A 14853-nucleotide genomic window follows, 5' to 3' on the forward strand; every position below is an offset into this window, starting at 1 on the left:
AAAATTATCCCGATTGCAAAAAATTCCCAACCAATCCCGTAATGCCATGTAGACGAAGAACTGGGGTTAAATCTGTTCTTATTTAAGATCAAAAAAATTGATCTCAGTCCAATTTTGCTTATTTTTATTATTTTTTTGCTTAAGAACACCAAAGGTGTTCTGCCGTTAATAATGGCCTTAGTATTTGTTTTTCCTTTTGTTTTAGTTTATTACTAGTAGTAATTGAATTTCAGCTTTAAATGCAAATTAAAATTTTTGACTAGATTTTTCTTCTTTTTTGGCGTGATTTTCTTTTAATTAATTAGTAGTATCTATTTTTGTTGCATTCTTTTTTCATTTTCTTTTGAATTAAAACTTTTTCAACATTTGTAGATAAAATATTTAAAACATATCTAACAGTTATGAATAGGGAAATATCTAAATCTAGTATTCTTTTAGTTTATTTCCAATTTAATTGTAGGTTTTAATGCAGATTAAAATATAGCAGATTAATTTCTTTTGTTAAATTTGACATTCTCTTGTTTTATTAATTTTGTTCTAAACCATATCCCCCTAATAATATCCAAGGTATATCATTAGGCCTATTATTATGTAGAAGCTAGACCAGTTTCAAGTTGGGCTCTCAAAGGGACCATTAAGCCTATTGATAGAACCAGTGTCAAATTGGATGCAACTTTCAAAGTGGTGGTGTAAATAGCGAAATTAGATCTGACAAAAAGGAAAAAGAGTGACATTGAGATGAGACCTTTCCTTTTTTTACAAGCGAGCATCACTTTTATAAAAAAATGGGATAAGAAAACAAAACCCATACGAATCGAAATTCTCAAATTAAACAACATATAAATCCTCTATTCAACATCATTATTGCTAATTTGTTAGTAGTATTGTCACCTTTATTATATACATTTCATATTTGAAATTTTCTGATAACACGCCATATATATTATAATAATCACGAGATATGCATGAGCTGATTTTGTTTTGGAATTATATTAAACGGTTGCATGAAAAAACAAATAAAAATATTCACAAATAAATCATTAAATATATAAAATATAGGAAAAAATATAATCATTATACAAAAACTGTATCATCATCATCATCATCATCATGAGCTTGAACTCACTCTCTCTCATCCTTCTTCCCCGCGCACTGTAGTCTCTTTCTCTCTCTCTTCTCTGAGAATGTCTTCGACAACAATCGGCGAGCACATCAGACTCCGACGAGCTAGGAACCAAACAATCCGTCTCCGTCACCTGGACGCCGCCGAAGATGATCCGCCGCTGAGCCATGTCGTTCTTCCGATTTCTCAGCCTAATAGCTTCTGTAACTCCGCAATGTCTTCCTTCTTTCTCCTCCCGGCTTCATCCTCCAACGAAGCCACCAAGAAGAAACCGTACCAAACGGCATCGTTTCGAGGGATGGGATGCACTGCCGCTCAGCAAGTTTCTGTACCTTCCGTGATTCGCTCCTCCGCGGATTGGGATGCCAGAGTTAGAAAAGACAAGAAGAAGCATAAGAAGAAGAGTAAGAAGAACATCTACGAAGATGGTTCGATTAGGATTTTAAGCGAGGCTAGAGACGTCGTTGATGGTGGTTGCGTCTCGGTTCCTGATGTTTGGTGCGGACCTGGATTAGGGTTCTCGACGGATGCTGTTGTTGATCGATCCGTCGACCCTCCTCGGAGAAGGCATCTTCCGTCGTCTCGTCGCAAAATTGATGTGGATAACAACTTTTTTAACCACACTACTGAGGTAAATTTGGTAAATTCATCTAATTTTACCAATGTTCTGTTTGAGTATTATTATAATTTAGGAGTGTTATTGGGATTTGACTTTGAGCTAATTGTATAGTTTAAACTTTAAACTGTTTGGAGTGGTTGAAGCTATAGTGGTTGTAGTTAGCTCTATGATATTGTTGGGCCTTATTGGTTGCTCTATTAAATTTGTGTTTTTCTGGTTTTGGATTCTCTTTAGACAATCACAAGGGGTCTACTTTAGTAGTAGAGATACTCAATTATTAGTTTTTATTTCATATGTGAGGGATAATATATAGAATATACTTTGTTTGATGTGTGTGTGTGGTCCTCTGGGTTTGATAGGAAATAAACAAATCAAAATTGAGAAGAACTCTGGTTTGGTTAGAGAATGGAATATTAGCATGCTTTTGTCTTGTTTGGTTAGATGATGGAATCTTAGCATTGTTTAAGGTTATGGATGGGTTCAATTTGTAAGGGAAGTTCTTGGGATTATGTTTTGTCTGAATTTTTTTGTTTATTCAGTTTCAGAGGACTTTGAAAATTAGGACTCTTTTGTGTATGTTTGAACAATGATAATGGGGTGCTACGAATGTTTGCAGGGTTCTTCTGTTCTTCTGACATCATCACGCGCTGAACCAACACTGTTATCAAGTAGATGTCGTAGCCAACTTCAACGCTCTTACCCTGATGATCTTACCGAGGTAGAATGTTCTTGCCGAACAGTTTGCTCATCTTTCGAACTTTCTTATATCTCTGGTAAATGTTATAGACTACCCCTGACTTGTAAAACTGATCACACTCAACACTGTTTTAAGGTTTGACTTGTTACTTGGCTTCCTATTAACTAAGACAACAATTATAGAGTGGAAGACGAGTACTGTAATTCTTTCTCTTCGGCTACATATTTTATATGGTGCTGTAAACTGTTTTGGATGGCTAATAGCTAGTTATATTATAAAACCATGCAGCCAGTGTAGTCATGTTAAATTAATCCTGCTTTTCACTGACAGATGATGATGCTCCAGAATGGTTTTGTCATGGGAAGAATATCAGATTTGCGTGATCACTACCACGAATTGAGGCTCGATGTTGATAACATGTCATACGAGGTATGTTTTTCAAAATCTCATGAGACAAGAGTTTACAATTTCATCTTCTCAACTTTATCGACAGTGTTTGCTTTGGTCTACGCAGCAACTTCTTGAGCTTGGTGATAGGATTGGTTATGTGAATACTGGACTTAAAGAAAGCGAGATACATCGTTGTCTTGGGAAAATCAAACCTTCCATATCACATACTCTTGCTGACAGAAAATGCAGCATCTGTCAGGTAAAGTCATGATTTAGAGGTCAATGGCTTCTCAAAACTTTAGTCAGATTATTACTGTGGGATCATGAGTTTCATATTGCGCGATTCCTCGTTGTTTGATGATTACAGGATGAGTATGAGAGAGAGGATGAGGTTGGAAAATTGAACTGTGAACACAATTTTCATGTCCATTGCGTGAAACAATGGCTATTGAGGAAGAATGCTTGTCCTGTCTGTAAGAAGACAGCATACTTCAAGTCATAAGAGTTAAGAGAGAGTTGTATCTCTTGTCTGGTTTATGATACCTCAAGATCTTTCATTTAAGCTATCTCCCTGTATAGATCTGAATCATCTGATGCTGTATTCATATTTGTTTTGTTTTTGGATTTAGCAATCATCACAATTATGTTTTTACTGTGTTTCTCAATCTTATTATTTTGTTGAGTCTATTTATGACTATGTGATTGAAATACTACTTTTACAACACTTGTAAGAAGAACAAGAGTTTGAAACTATGTTCTGTAGCCTTGGTAGATTTAAGACTCTGGTAGAGAGTAATTTAATATATAACGCCGGCAACTAAGATATAAGACGATGTTTTAACGTCTGGATCGAGATTAATCAAAACATATCTCTTCGAGGTTACCTAAAATCAACATGATAATAGTAAAATATATACTCCAAACGTTGGTATGTATTAATTTAGCAGTGAAGTTGGAACTCAAACCACACTTTTTTTTTGTTTTGTTTCAGGACTTGAGAAAAGTGTTTCGGATTAGACGAGAACACATTATATTAAATCTTATCCAAACGAGTTTTACATGAGATCAAAGTATTTAGGACTTGCAACATCTAAGAAAAGTAACATAATATAAGAAGACTCTTCTTTTACATAGAGAACCCTTCGACTAACATCTTGAATATCGGGTACATGCTGAGATTCTTGGCAATGTAGGGAAAACACCATTATTACTTGCCATTGGTTTTGCCTAGAGATGTGAAGCTCAATCTGCAAATAATCAGACAAACAAAACGCAAACAATCTTTGTCAAAATCCAAAAATGCAGAGTTAAAAGAACAGTGAGTACAAACAGACAGAAAACCGCTTACTTAATTATCGGTTTCGGCTGTTGTACTGAAGCTCTATGTGCCGCCTCAGGCTGTCGCATGGGAAGTACCTTTCAAGATAAGAAAAATCAAATAAGAACAAGATCAAGAGACTAGTTTATGTATCGAAAATTGATAAGGAAAAAACAAGAAACCTCGAGTTCTTCCACTGCTTCATTGGAGAATAGAGAGCCATTCAAAGCAGTAGCTTCCAATGGAGGTATAGTTGCAGTAACCATCGAGATTGCATCTTTGGGAGTTATCTGCTGTATCATTTGATTCCCAAAATCACCAATTTCTTCAAGCTCCTCAGTTTCTTGACTAGGAGCTTGAGGAGTGGCTATCTTCTCTATTGGTGGATCCTTACTGAAAACATTATCTACTTGATCCTTACTAATATGATCAGATTTACCGTTTGTACAATAATCTTTCATAGGACTTGAACAAATGGATCCAACAGATGGATTCGGGCTCCCGCCTTCAGAATTCTCTACAGGTACTGAAACAGCAACGTGTTTAGAGGGCCTTGGCTGATCGGTCAGGGATCCATCATGTCCCCACTTTCTCTTCTTCCCATCTCCTGGACTGTTCGAACCAGCTTTACTTTCAGAACTCATTTCAGTCGTAGTTGTATGAGAAACTGTTGCACTTGATGTAGAAGAATTTCTATGCTCTGAACGGCGTTTGCTGTCCCATGTTCCTTTAGAGGTATGTGAAGGTCTAATTCCACCAGGATACACAAAATTAGGTAAGCTTCTCCGCTTTATATGGCTGACACTAATCTCCATCCCGGGAATCCACAACATGTAACCGTTAACTGTGTGTTTAAACTCCTCGACCGTTCTTCTAATATCAAATTGTTGCTCGCCTTCTGCTGCAGGAACTCCTTGTTTACGCTGCAGACCCATGAAGTAAGAGCAATGGAGTGGTCGGGATGAGTCTTGAAAATCATGGGGATGAGGGTGGCATTGAAGCTTATCATAAGTATGTCTCTCGATCTGGAGATTATAATGAAAAAATCCAAGTCAAATCATTAAAGAATCAAAATCAGGAGAAACTATTCAGATTTGAGAAAACAGGACATTTTACCTTCAGTGTGAGCTGCCGGAGACGTGACTCAACCCAGCCTTTCCATTTTCTTAGATCATCGACATTTGCAGCAGAGATGTCTATCTGAAGATAGTTTTTATACGCTTCAAAGAATGCAAATGGCTCAAAAAGAGTATCCCAATCAGCTTTGTTTGTTTCCATAGCCTGCATGACATCATGCCGTTTTAATAAGTCATTGAATCTGCATAAAAGCCTACCATTTGAACTTACTGTATTTGAATCTTACCTCACATATTTCTTTTCCTCTCTGAAACTCTCCTGTCATAATCCGCAATGTACTTGCAGAGACATTATAACTGGAGTTCATACCAGGATAAGCGGGAGTAATGATGGGCATTATATGCGACCGGTCCTTTGGGTTTCTTCTAGGGTCCCAAACTTGAAGACCGAGGGATCCTTCATCCATTGAACAAAGAAGAACGGGATTCGGCCAACGCCATTGATTGTAGACCCTAAAGAACCTAGATGCTAACATATTCGGGAGGGCGTTAGGATAAAGTTGACATATTCGGGCTACAAGTAACGCCCAGTTTATACCACCAAGAAATCCCGAGACCTAGCAATTGTCAGAACGAGACTTTACTTAGCAACATGATAGTCACTTAAAAATGAAATGGAATAACGAGTTCTAGAGAAGGACTATCCATACATTAGAGTATACTCCACGTCGTTTGGCCCAAAATCGCATGCATCTTAGTGTTGTCCTGAAATTCTGATCAGAAACAAAAATGTATTTCAGACTAAGCAAATCGTATGGATGAATAACAAAAAATTAAAAGATAAGAGATGTATCGTCAGTGAGCACAAAACCTGAATATTTGGAACCAGACGCAAGATTTGGTCAGTAACTCTACAACCATTAAGACTTCGAACAGTTTGCTCATCAGCATTCTGTAGAATGGCATCCTGTGATATATCCAAGTCCTGCACCATTAACATCGGGCAAATAACAAAATTAAGATTCCATATGAGGAACACAATCAGAGCTCCATATTCAAAAATACCTATTTTCTAAGAGATCCACTCAAAACATTAATTTAAATTCATGAACATAATGTAAACTGCGTAATAGCGTGAAACTAAGTGATTGTAATCAGTAAGGATGGGTTTAATGAGGTTCATATCTAAAAGTTAAAACAAAATAATCCATAAAATGGAATCTACTTCCCAATCCTCATTAATCAAACAAACATCTCATTGTAAGCCAGAAATTACCTCAGGTATAACCCAGAGTGGAAGTTGTGCATAAAGGAGATCTATAGAAACTCCATTAAGTTTGAATCCCATCAATGGAACATGAGCATCAGGCACAGGGTGCAGTTCAGTTACTTCAGGCATTTCTGACAGCATTCTTTGTAGTTCACCAAAGAAATCACCCTAAAGGGAAATACGAAGATGAATATTGAACACAATAAATCGACAGAAGAAATATACAACTACATATACATAGATGCAAGAGGTTATAGTACTTCTCTAGTTGCATGTCTAGGTCCCACACATAAAGTATCTATATCAGCACCAGGTCCATGTACCTATTTGAAAATGTAAAACGAACAGTTATAGGAACATTCAATATACTAGAAATTGGTGACAGTAAGAGCAATCAAAACTTGAAAAGGAACTCTTTTAGGACACTGAAAATTTAAGAATGAACTGTTCTCACCAAGGACACCCTATTGTGTCCTAGGTTTACCAACAATTAAAAATGACTGAAAAGCTCAATTCAGATGTAGTTCAAGTGTCAAATATAACATTGATCTCAATACGTTTAAATGCACGCAAAGAGCATGTGAAGACAAGTGATTCCACTTCCCACTCAGGAACATCTCAAGACAACAGAAATAAAACACAGCTTTCACCAATTCACATTGTTCCTTTTCCCTCTACACCAAATATTTAGCAATACAAGAAGAATGACTAAAACAAAGCTAAATCTTCTATATCGTTACCCCTAGTCGATAAGAACCGAAAGTAAATATCTTTGCATTCGCCTCATGAAGCAGCTGATCATTCAACCCTTTGGCCCGGCTGATTGTTTTGATCCATGTTTTAACAATCTGGACACATATAAATAACGAAGATCTATCATCACAAACATCGATAAAAATACATAAGCACAAGTTCTTAGGATTCGAAAGTACTACAAAACCTGATCTAGTATCCCCAAAACCTCCTCCCTTTTAACAGCTTCCTCGTTACTCTCGTACAATCCAACATCTTGCAAGTACTGAACAACCAAGTAACAACAAATATAACAATCAATCAGTATAAACCTAAGATACAAGTATATCAATCATAAACTTAAGAAACTAGAAAACCGAAGCATATAACAAGACACAGGCTATATAAGATAACAGAAAAAACCTTCTCAAGCTCTCTTGTCTTAATCACATCAAGCTCCGATGGTCCTCCCAGAGAGATAGGTTCTGTAATGCCAAACCTTTGCCCATTTTGCTGGACACTAGCCATAGATCGATCTTACTTTGTTCTTTCCTCTCTTTTTTTTTTTCACTCTTTTTTTTTCCTTAATATTTCAATCAGATTCTACTGAGTATAAAAAAATTTCTTATCTTTTTTTTTTCTGAACAATTTTTTTTTGCCTGAATATTAATCGAATAATGTAAAGCTAAAAAAACGAAGACGCAGAGAAGATTACTATGGAGAAATTGTTGATCATACAGAATACAAAAATCAAAAGGCTTTTTTTTTGCTAAATTAAAAATCAAAAAGCAACAAAAAACACAACACAAGGGAATCTCATACAAAAGTATCCAAACGAGTCGGGAGGTTCTTCACGGGAACAACCCTTAAACCCTACTCCGATTGAATTGGTTATACAACGAACGGTATCGAGCGAACATCAGAAAGTCTCGGCCTTTGAACACCAGATTGATTGATGCGAACTGGGTCCGGTCGGTGAAGTCGATCCCAGGCGATACAAGACGAATTGATTCTCCGGCGAAGTGAAGAAGGAAGAAACTATTTTCCCCAAAATTCTCGTGGCGGAGTTTCTAGGTTAGAGTCGCAACTTCTCGCGTGGGTGGGGTTGCGATTGCGACAAAGAGCACTCGGGCCACACATATATACGATTTATGGGGGAGTTTAGGGGGACGGACCTATTGATATTCCCACGAGAATTAAACCGTCTTCCTATACCTGACCCGATTATATATCCGGTTTCTAATAATTGAATACCCGACCCGGAACTATTTATAATTAAGAAATACAAATTAAAATTTTGAATTTAAACACTAAACATACTGTAATTTCTACTAATTTTCGGTTTGCTTTAATAAACTTTCCATTTGATTTTAGTCTTGGTTAGAAAAAAAAACTCATAAATATAAACCAACCCATATAGTTTAGATATCATGATATATAAGCTTGAATTCTAATTAAGTAGTTACTCTAATGTAGAATTTGTTGATACCAAAATATCTAACAATTAAGAAAAATTGAATAATTTTTTAATTCATTGGAATGGATTTATGAGTCTTGAGAGATTATTACAAACGAGAGAGAATGAGGAAGAAAAAGTTTGTTAAAGATATTTTCTCATTCAATTGATCCAAAAATAGCTGTACAATTTGTGTTATATACAAGTATACTAAACCGAATACTAAACCGGTTAACTTATATTTACATCTAATCCAATAGTTCCCCTCAAGATGAGGCAAAAATGTTTTGAAGACTCATCTTGGACTTGAGATGTTCAAATTGTGGAAGGAAGAGAGGTTTAGTCAAAATGTCAGCTACTTGATCCTCAGTCCGAACATGTAGGAGTTTGATTTGTCCGCGATCCAGCTTTTCCCGAACTGTATGACAATCCACCTCAATATGTTTAGTCCTCTCGTGAAAAACTGGGTTTGTGGCTATGTAGATCGCTGCAGTGCTATCAGAGAAGAGAATCGGAACAGAGAAAGGACCAACTCGCAACTCACGAAGTAAAGTAGTGATCCACATCATCTCGCAGGTAGTCAAAGCAAGAGCTCGATACTCAGCTTCTGCAGAGGAGCGAGAAACAGTGTGTTGTTTCTTAGAACGCCAGGAAATGAGTGACGAGCCAAGAAACATCATGAAACCAGTGGTTGAACGACGGTTATCTGGACAGTTAGCATAATCTGAATCTGCAAAAGCTTTCAATGTGAGGTCTGGTTCTGCAGAATAGAAAAGTCCCTGTCCAATAGTCCCTTTAATGTATTGAAGAACTTGATAAGCTGCTGTCAGATGAGATGTGCGTGGAGCAGAGGAGAACTGACACAACTTATTCACAGCAAAAGTGATGTCCGGACGAGTGATAGTGAGATACATCAAACGGCCTACAAGACTGCGATACATCGCCTTATCAGTCAAAATCGTACCAGAAGTCCTGGAGAGATGTAGGTTTGGTACCATGGGTGTTGCGACGTCTTTGCAGGCTAACATGCCAGTAGAGGTCAGAAGTTCAAGGGCATATTTACGTTGACAAATAGATATGCCAGTAGAATTCCTAGCAATTTCAAGACCCAAGAAGTATTTCAAAGGACCAAGCTCCCTTAGCTTAAAACTCTGCTTCAAAGCTTCAGTTAACTGACTCACACCTGATTCTGTAGTACTAGCAATAACTATGTCGTCAACATAAACCAACACAGCAACAAAATCATCTCCAAAAGTTTTAACAAACAGAGTGTGGTCGCCGTGACACTTTGCAAAGCCCAAAGACAAAAGAGAAGTAGAGAATTTCAAGAACCATTGTCGAGAAGCCTGTTTGAGACCATAAATGGACTTCTTCAACTTACAAACAGCATTCTTAGGCAAAGTGTCCCCCTTAATCTCAGCATACCCTTCTGGAAGTCGCATATATATATCTTCATCAAGATCTCCATTCAAGAAGGCATTTGAAATGTCAAGTTGATGTAGAAACCACTGTTTGGAAGCAGAAATCTTTAATAACAGTTTCACCGTAACCATCTTCGCAACTGGTGAAAAAGTTTCATTATAATCCAAACCCTCCTTTTGTGTGTAACCTTTAGCCACCAACCTGGCTTTATATCTTTCTAGAGTGCCATCTGCATAAAACTTCAAGGTAAAAACCCATTTGCAGCCAACAACTTTCTTACCAGGTGGAAGACTAGTCACATCCCAGGTATTTGTCCTCTCCATGGCTCCAATTTCCTTATCAACAGCCTCACACCATTCCTTGGATGCCTTTGCCTCTTTATATGAAGAGGGAATGGGAATCTTGGTAATATTATTAATATAAGCCAAGTAAGAAGGTGAAATGTTTGAATAAGATAAAAAGGAGGAAATAGGATGAGAGACCTCATTGTCAAGAGAATAACAATGATAATCGCTCAAATGAGCAGGAGGCTTACGAATCCTTTGAGAAGAAATTTGTAGTGGAGGAGAAGAAATGGAATCAGAATTTTGTGGAATTGAGATAGTATTACCAGGAGACAAAGAATCCATTGGTGTGAGAGTGTTGACAGGAACAATCTCCTTCTGAGAATCTGTCAAGGGAAAAACACCTTCATGGAATTCAACATGCCTGGATATATAAATCATATGACTCTGCAAATCCAGTACTTTGTACCCTTTAAAACCTGCAGGATATCCCAAAAACACACATGCTCTCGACCGGGGTTCAAACTTGTGTCTTTGTTTTGGAGACGTTGAAGCATAACACAGGCAACCAAATGATCTGATGCGAGAATAGTCTGGTTGCTTACCCGTGAGCAGCTCATAAGGTGTTTTATTCGAGAGTAATTGCGATGGTGTTCGATTGATCAAAAACACTGCTGTCAGAACACAGTCTCCCCAATATTGCAGAGGAATATTTGATTGGAAGAGGAGTGATCGAGCAACATTGAGAATGTGTTGATGTTTACGCTCGACGACTGAGTTCTGTTCAGGTGTCTCCGGACAAGAGTGATAAGAAACTATGCCTCGTGACTGATAAAACTGAGTGAAAGCTAACTCTTTAGCATTATCTGATCTAACCGACTTCACTTTAACATTATATTGATTCTCAACTTGATTGATGAAAGCAGGGAAGACAGTCAGAACATCACTCTTGGCCTTAAGCAAATAAATCCATGTTGCTCTAGAATGATCATCAACAATGGTCAAAAAGTATTTATAACCTTCAACTGTTTCCACTGAAAATGGTCCCCAAACATCTATGTGTAACAACTCAAAAGTTGAATTACAAATGTTGTTCTCTGATATAAAAGATAACTTCTTCTGCTTAGCCAAGTGACAGACATGACAATAAGCAGGCTTCTTATTCTTGTGTCCTGTAGTTCCCAAAGCTTCAGAAATCACATCCAGTCTCGAGTAAGAAGGATGTCCAAGTCTCTTGTGCCACGTACTAATATCCACCACTGCATTCACTAGGATTGTTTCTGTATCGAGCACATAGAGCTTGCCAATTCGACGACCTTTACCAATCATCTCCCCCTTGGTAGGATCCTGTATTTCGCAACAAGTAGTATCAAAAATCACGCGAGAACCAAGATCTGAAGTCAAAGAACTGATACTGATGAGACTTAATCTGAATTCTGGGATAAACAAGACATTCGTGAGGAGTAAGTCTTTATTTAAACGAACCATTCCCACTCCACTGATCTTAACACACTGTCCTGTTGGCATGTTCACATAACTTTCCACAGATGTATCCAAAGAAACAAAACTATTTCTGTCATGAGACACATGGTGAGTTGCACCAGAATCAATCACCCATGTGTCTATGGACAGTGTATGTTTCGAAGCAGCCAGAATTCCAATAAAAGAATATGTATGAGTAGAGAATGAGATACCAGGGTGATCAAGTGGAGTTTGTGGAATATGAGAAGAACTCGCAATAGTAGCAGGAACAGCTCCGGGAGAGGCAGATTGAAGCTGAGAGCTAAACAGAGCAATGATATTCTGTAGCTGATCAGGAGAAAGATTTCCAATCAAGCTCTCCACATTAGTTGGAGTCTTATCCGGAACTGGAGACAAAGAAACTTGAGCCGCTACTATCGGAGGTTTCTGAGCCTTCTCATTGAATTTCCCTTTTGGAGTAAAGCCAGGAGGAAAACCATGTTTCCTGTAACATCGATCAACAATGTGTCCCACACGATTGCAAAAAGAGCATATTGGACGTCCTTTGTTTGGACCACTTTGAACATACATCACACCCGAAGATAGTGGCGAAGGAGAAACCATCTGAGGTGCAACTTGTGAAACTTGAAAAGCTGTGGGAGCAGTGGGAGCGGTGAACCCTTTCTGGCTGTCATCTTGGTCCAGGATGTGGTATACCTCTACCAGAGGAGGTAACACCTTCTTTGCAATGATTTGTCTGCGAACAATCGCATAAGATTCATTTAGACCAGCTAAGAATTTCACCGTTTTGGCTCTCTCTGCCTTCTGTTGCAGACGAGCACCTTTCCCACAAACACAAGGATCATCTGGTTCCTCTGAACCATCTAGCTGATCCCAGAGAGTTTTGAGACGAGTATAATACTCAGACAACGACATAGAACCTTGACGAAGGTCTTGGATCTCTTGAGTTAGATTAAAAGTGCGTGGAAGGTTAGTCATATGGTAACGACCATAGAGATCTTTCCAAATATCTGTAGCATCTTTCAAACGCAAAATACTACGATAGATCTGAGGAGAAACGGAGTTCAATAACCACGACTTAACCATACTATTGCATCTAGACCACAAATCAAAGTTAGGATCTGTAACCAAGGGCCTAGGCAAGCTTCCATCAATAAATTTTATCTTATTCTTAGCATCAAGAGAAATACGCATCGCAAAACTCCAGTCATCATAGTTCGTTTCATCCAAACGAAGAGAGATGATACTCAAACCTGGATGATCTGCGCTGTGTAGATGGAACGGAGAATGAGTGGGATCAGCGAAGATCGGCGATGTGACAGCTCGCGAAAGCCCGGAAACCTGAGGATCGGCTACTGGGAGAGTGATCGGAGCAGAATCATCAACATCGGAGTTCAACCTTTGCGATTGACGAACAGCGGAGCTCGATTGTGATTTTATTTTACCCATTCTTCGGTTTGCACGAGATGCAATCACCATTGGAGTACGAGATAAGCTCAAAATCGAAGAAAAATGAGCTTAACGAACTGAAACGATCAAGGATTAGAGGTGGATCTGAGCTTTGATGGCTCTGATACCATATTACAAACGAGAGAGAATGAGGAAGAAGAAGTTTGTTAAAGATATTTTCTCATTCAATTGATCCAAAAATAGCTGTACAATTTGTGTTATATACAAGTATACTAAACCGAATACTAAACCGGTTAACTTATATTTACATCTAATCCAATAGAGATAAAGAACATTATTGGTATACATTTTCAGAACTCACGAAATATCCAAATTTCAAGCCGTAAAACGCTTTTGCATTCGATTATTTAAATATTACAGTATGTAAAAAGAAAAAACATATGTTCTCGGAAACTTGTTCCATTGTCTTGGTCATACGACAATGCTTCGTGATAACATCAGTTGGTCACTTACTTGTGAAAATATCAAGGTGAGCTTTCAGTTTTTGAAGGACCAAAGGCGACAATCTCATACCCAAGGGAGGAATGTTAGACTAGGTGAACTATTGCAAGAACGATTCAAGTGTCATCTCCACGCACACTCCACTACAATGAACGACTTCAAATCCATGATTGATGGAGAGATGGTTCTAGGGAAGATGAAGAGCTATCTTTCTCTTTTGAATTCTTTAAAATTATTTGTTTTTTTTAGCTTTTAAAATGGTTGTATATTTTTGTTTGTTTTGGGTCTAATTATATATATATATATATAGATAGATTGAAAAAATATCTCTAACGATGACACATCATCATACTACATATAACATTTATTATTTTTGGATAAAAAGTTAATTATACATTAATTTTTTTATTTGATAGGAAAACAACATGTTTCCACTTATTACATTAAGTAATTAGTTATAAAAGTTTAGCAAAGTTCAAATAATTTTAATTCAATTTTAGATTTTATTAAATTACAAATATTAAAATGATAGAATTTAGAATTTATTTTATATTTAACATACTATATGTATGATTAATTGTAATGGATACAAGATACAGAATCATCTCATACAACTTTGAATCTACATTTTTACTACTTAAAGTAATGCGCATTTTGGAGTTTCAGTTATAAGCTGACAGCCAATGCAAAGTGTGTGAATGGAAGACATATATCTATTAATATAAGTTTTAAAATAACATGATTACTCTCCACATTTTCATCAAAATTGTAATAATTTCTTGTATTTGCATAAACAATTGTTTTGAGATACTTATGTATTACTAGATTCGGATCCGCACGTACGTGCGGGGATGATTTCAAAACCAAAATTTGTTATCATATTTGCAATATATTACGTATATATATATGAAATTATTAATGTAAACATATTTTTTTAAGAATGTTATTAACATTCATAACCCTATCTCATACTATAAGTTTAGTATTCAATTTATTTTTTATTTGGTTAGACAACAAATGATGAGATTACATTGAAAAAATGGTAAGAAAAAAGTGATGTATCTATTTGGGAC

General features: G+C 37.0%; 2 protein-coding genes across 2 annotated transcripts; one reads left to right on the forward strand and one right to left on the reverse strand.

Annotated features, from left to right (window-relative positions):
* LOC104756132 lies at positions 1085-3582 on the forward strand. Its single transcript, XM_010478660.2, has 5 exons — positions 1085-1754; positions 2359-2460; positions 2770-2868; positions 2954-3088; positions 3197-3582. Exons 1-5 carry the CDS (start codon positions 1185-1187, stop codon positions 3329-3331), a joined length of 1041 nt encoding a protein of 346 aa, XP_010476962.1. The 5' UTR covers positions 1085-1184; the 3' UTR covers positions 3332-3582.
* LOC104756133 (nuclear poly(A) polymerase 1) lies at positions 3824-8402 on the reverse strand. The gene is made up of 12 exons (XM_010478661.2): positions 7649-8402; positions 7434-7511; positions 7234-7341; positions 6754-6816; positions 6500-6661; positions 6095-6208; positions 5934-5996; positions 5511-5840; positions 5264-5428; positions 4330-5172; positions 4178-4245; positions 3824-4076 (listed from the first exon to the last, which is right to left on the reverse strand). The coding sequence occupies exons 1-12, from the start codon at positions 7751-7753 to the stop codon at positions 4037-4039; spliced, it is 2139 nt and encodes a 712-aa protein (XP_010476963.1). The 5' UTR covers positions 7754-8402; the 3' UTR covers positions 3824-4036.

The sequence above is a fragment of the Camelina sativa genome, chromosome 17 (genome assembly GCF_000633955.1).
Source record: "Camelina sativa cultivar DH55 chromosome 17, Cs, whole genome shotgun sequence".
Taxonomy (NCBI): domain Eukaryota; kingdom Viridiplantae; phylum Streptophyta; class Magnoliopsida; order Brassicales; family Brassicaceae; genus Camelina; species Camelina sativa.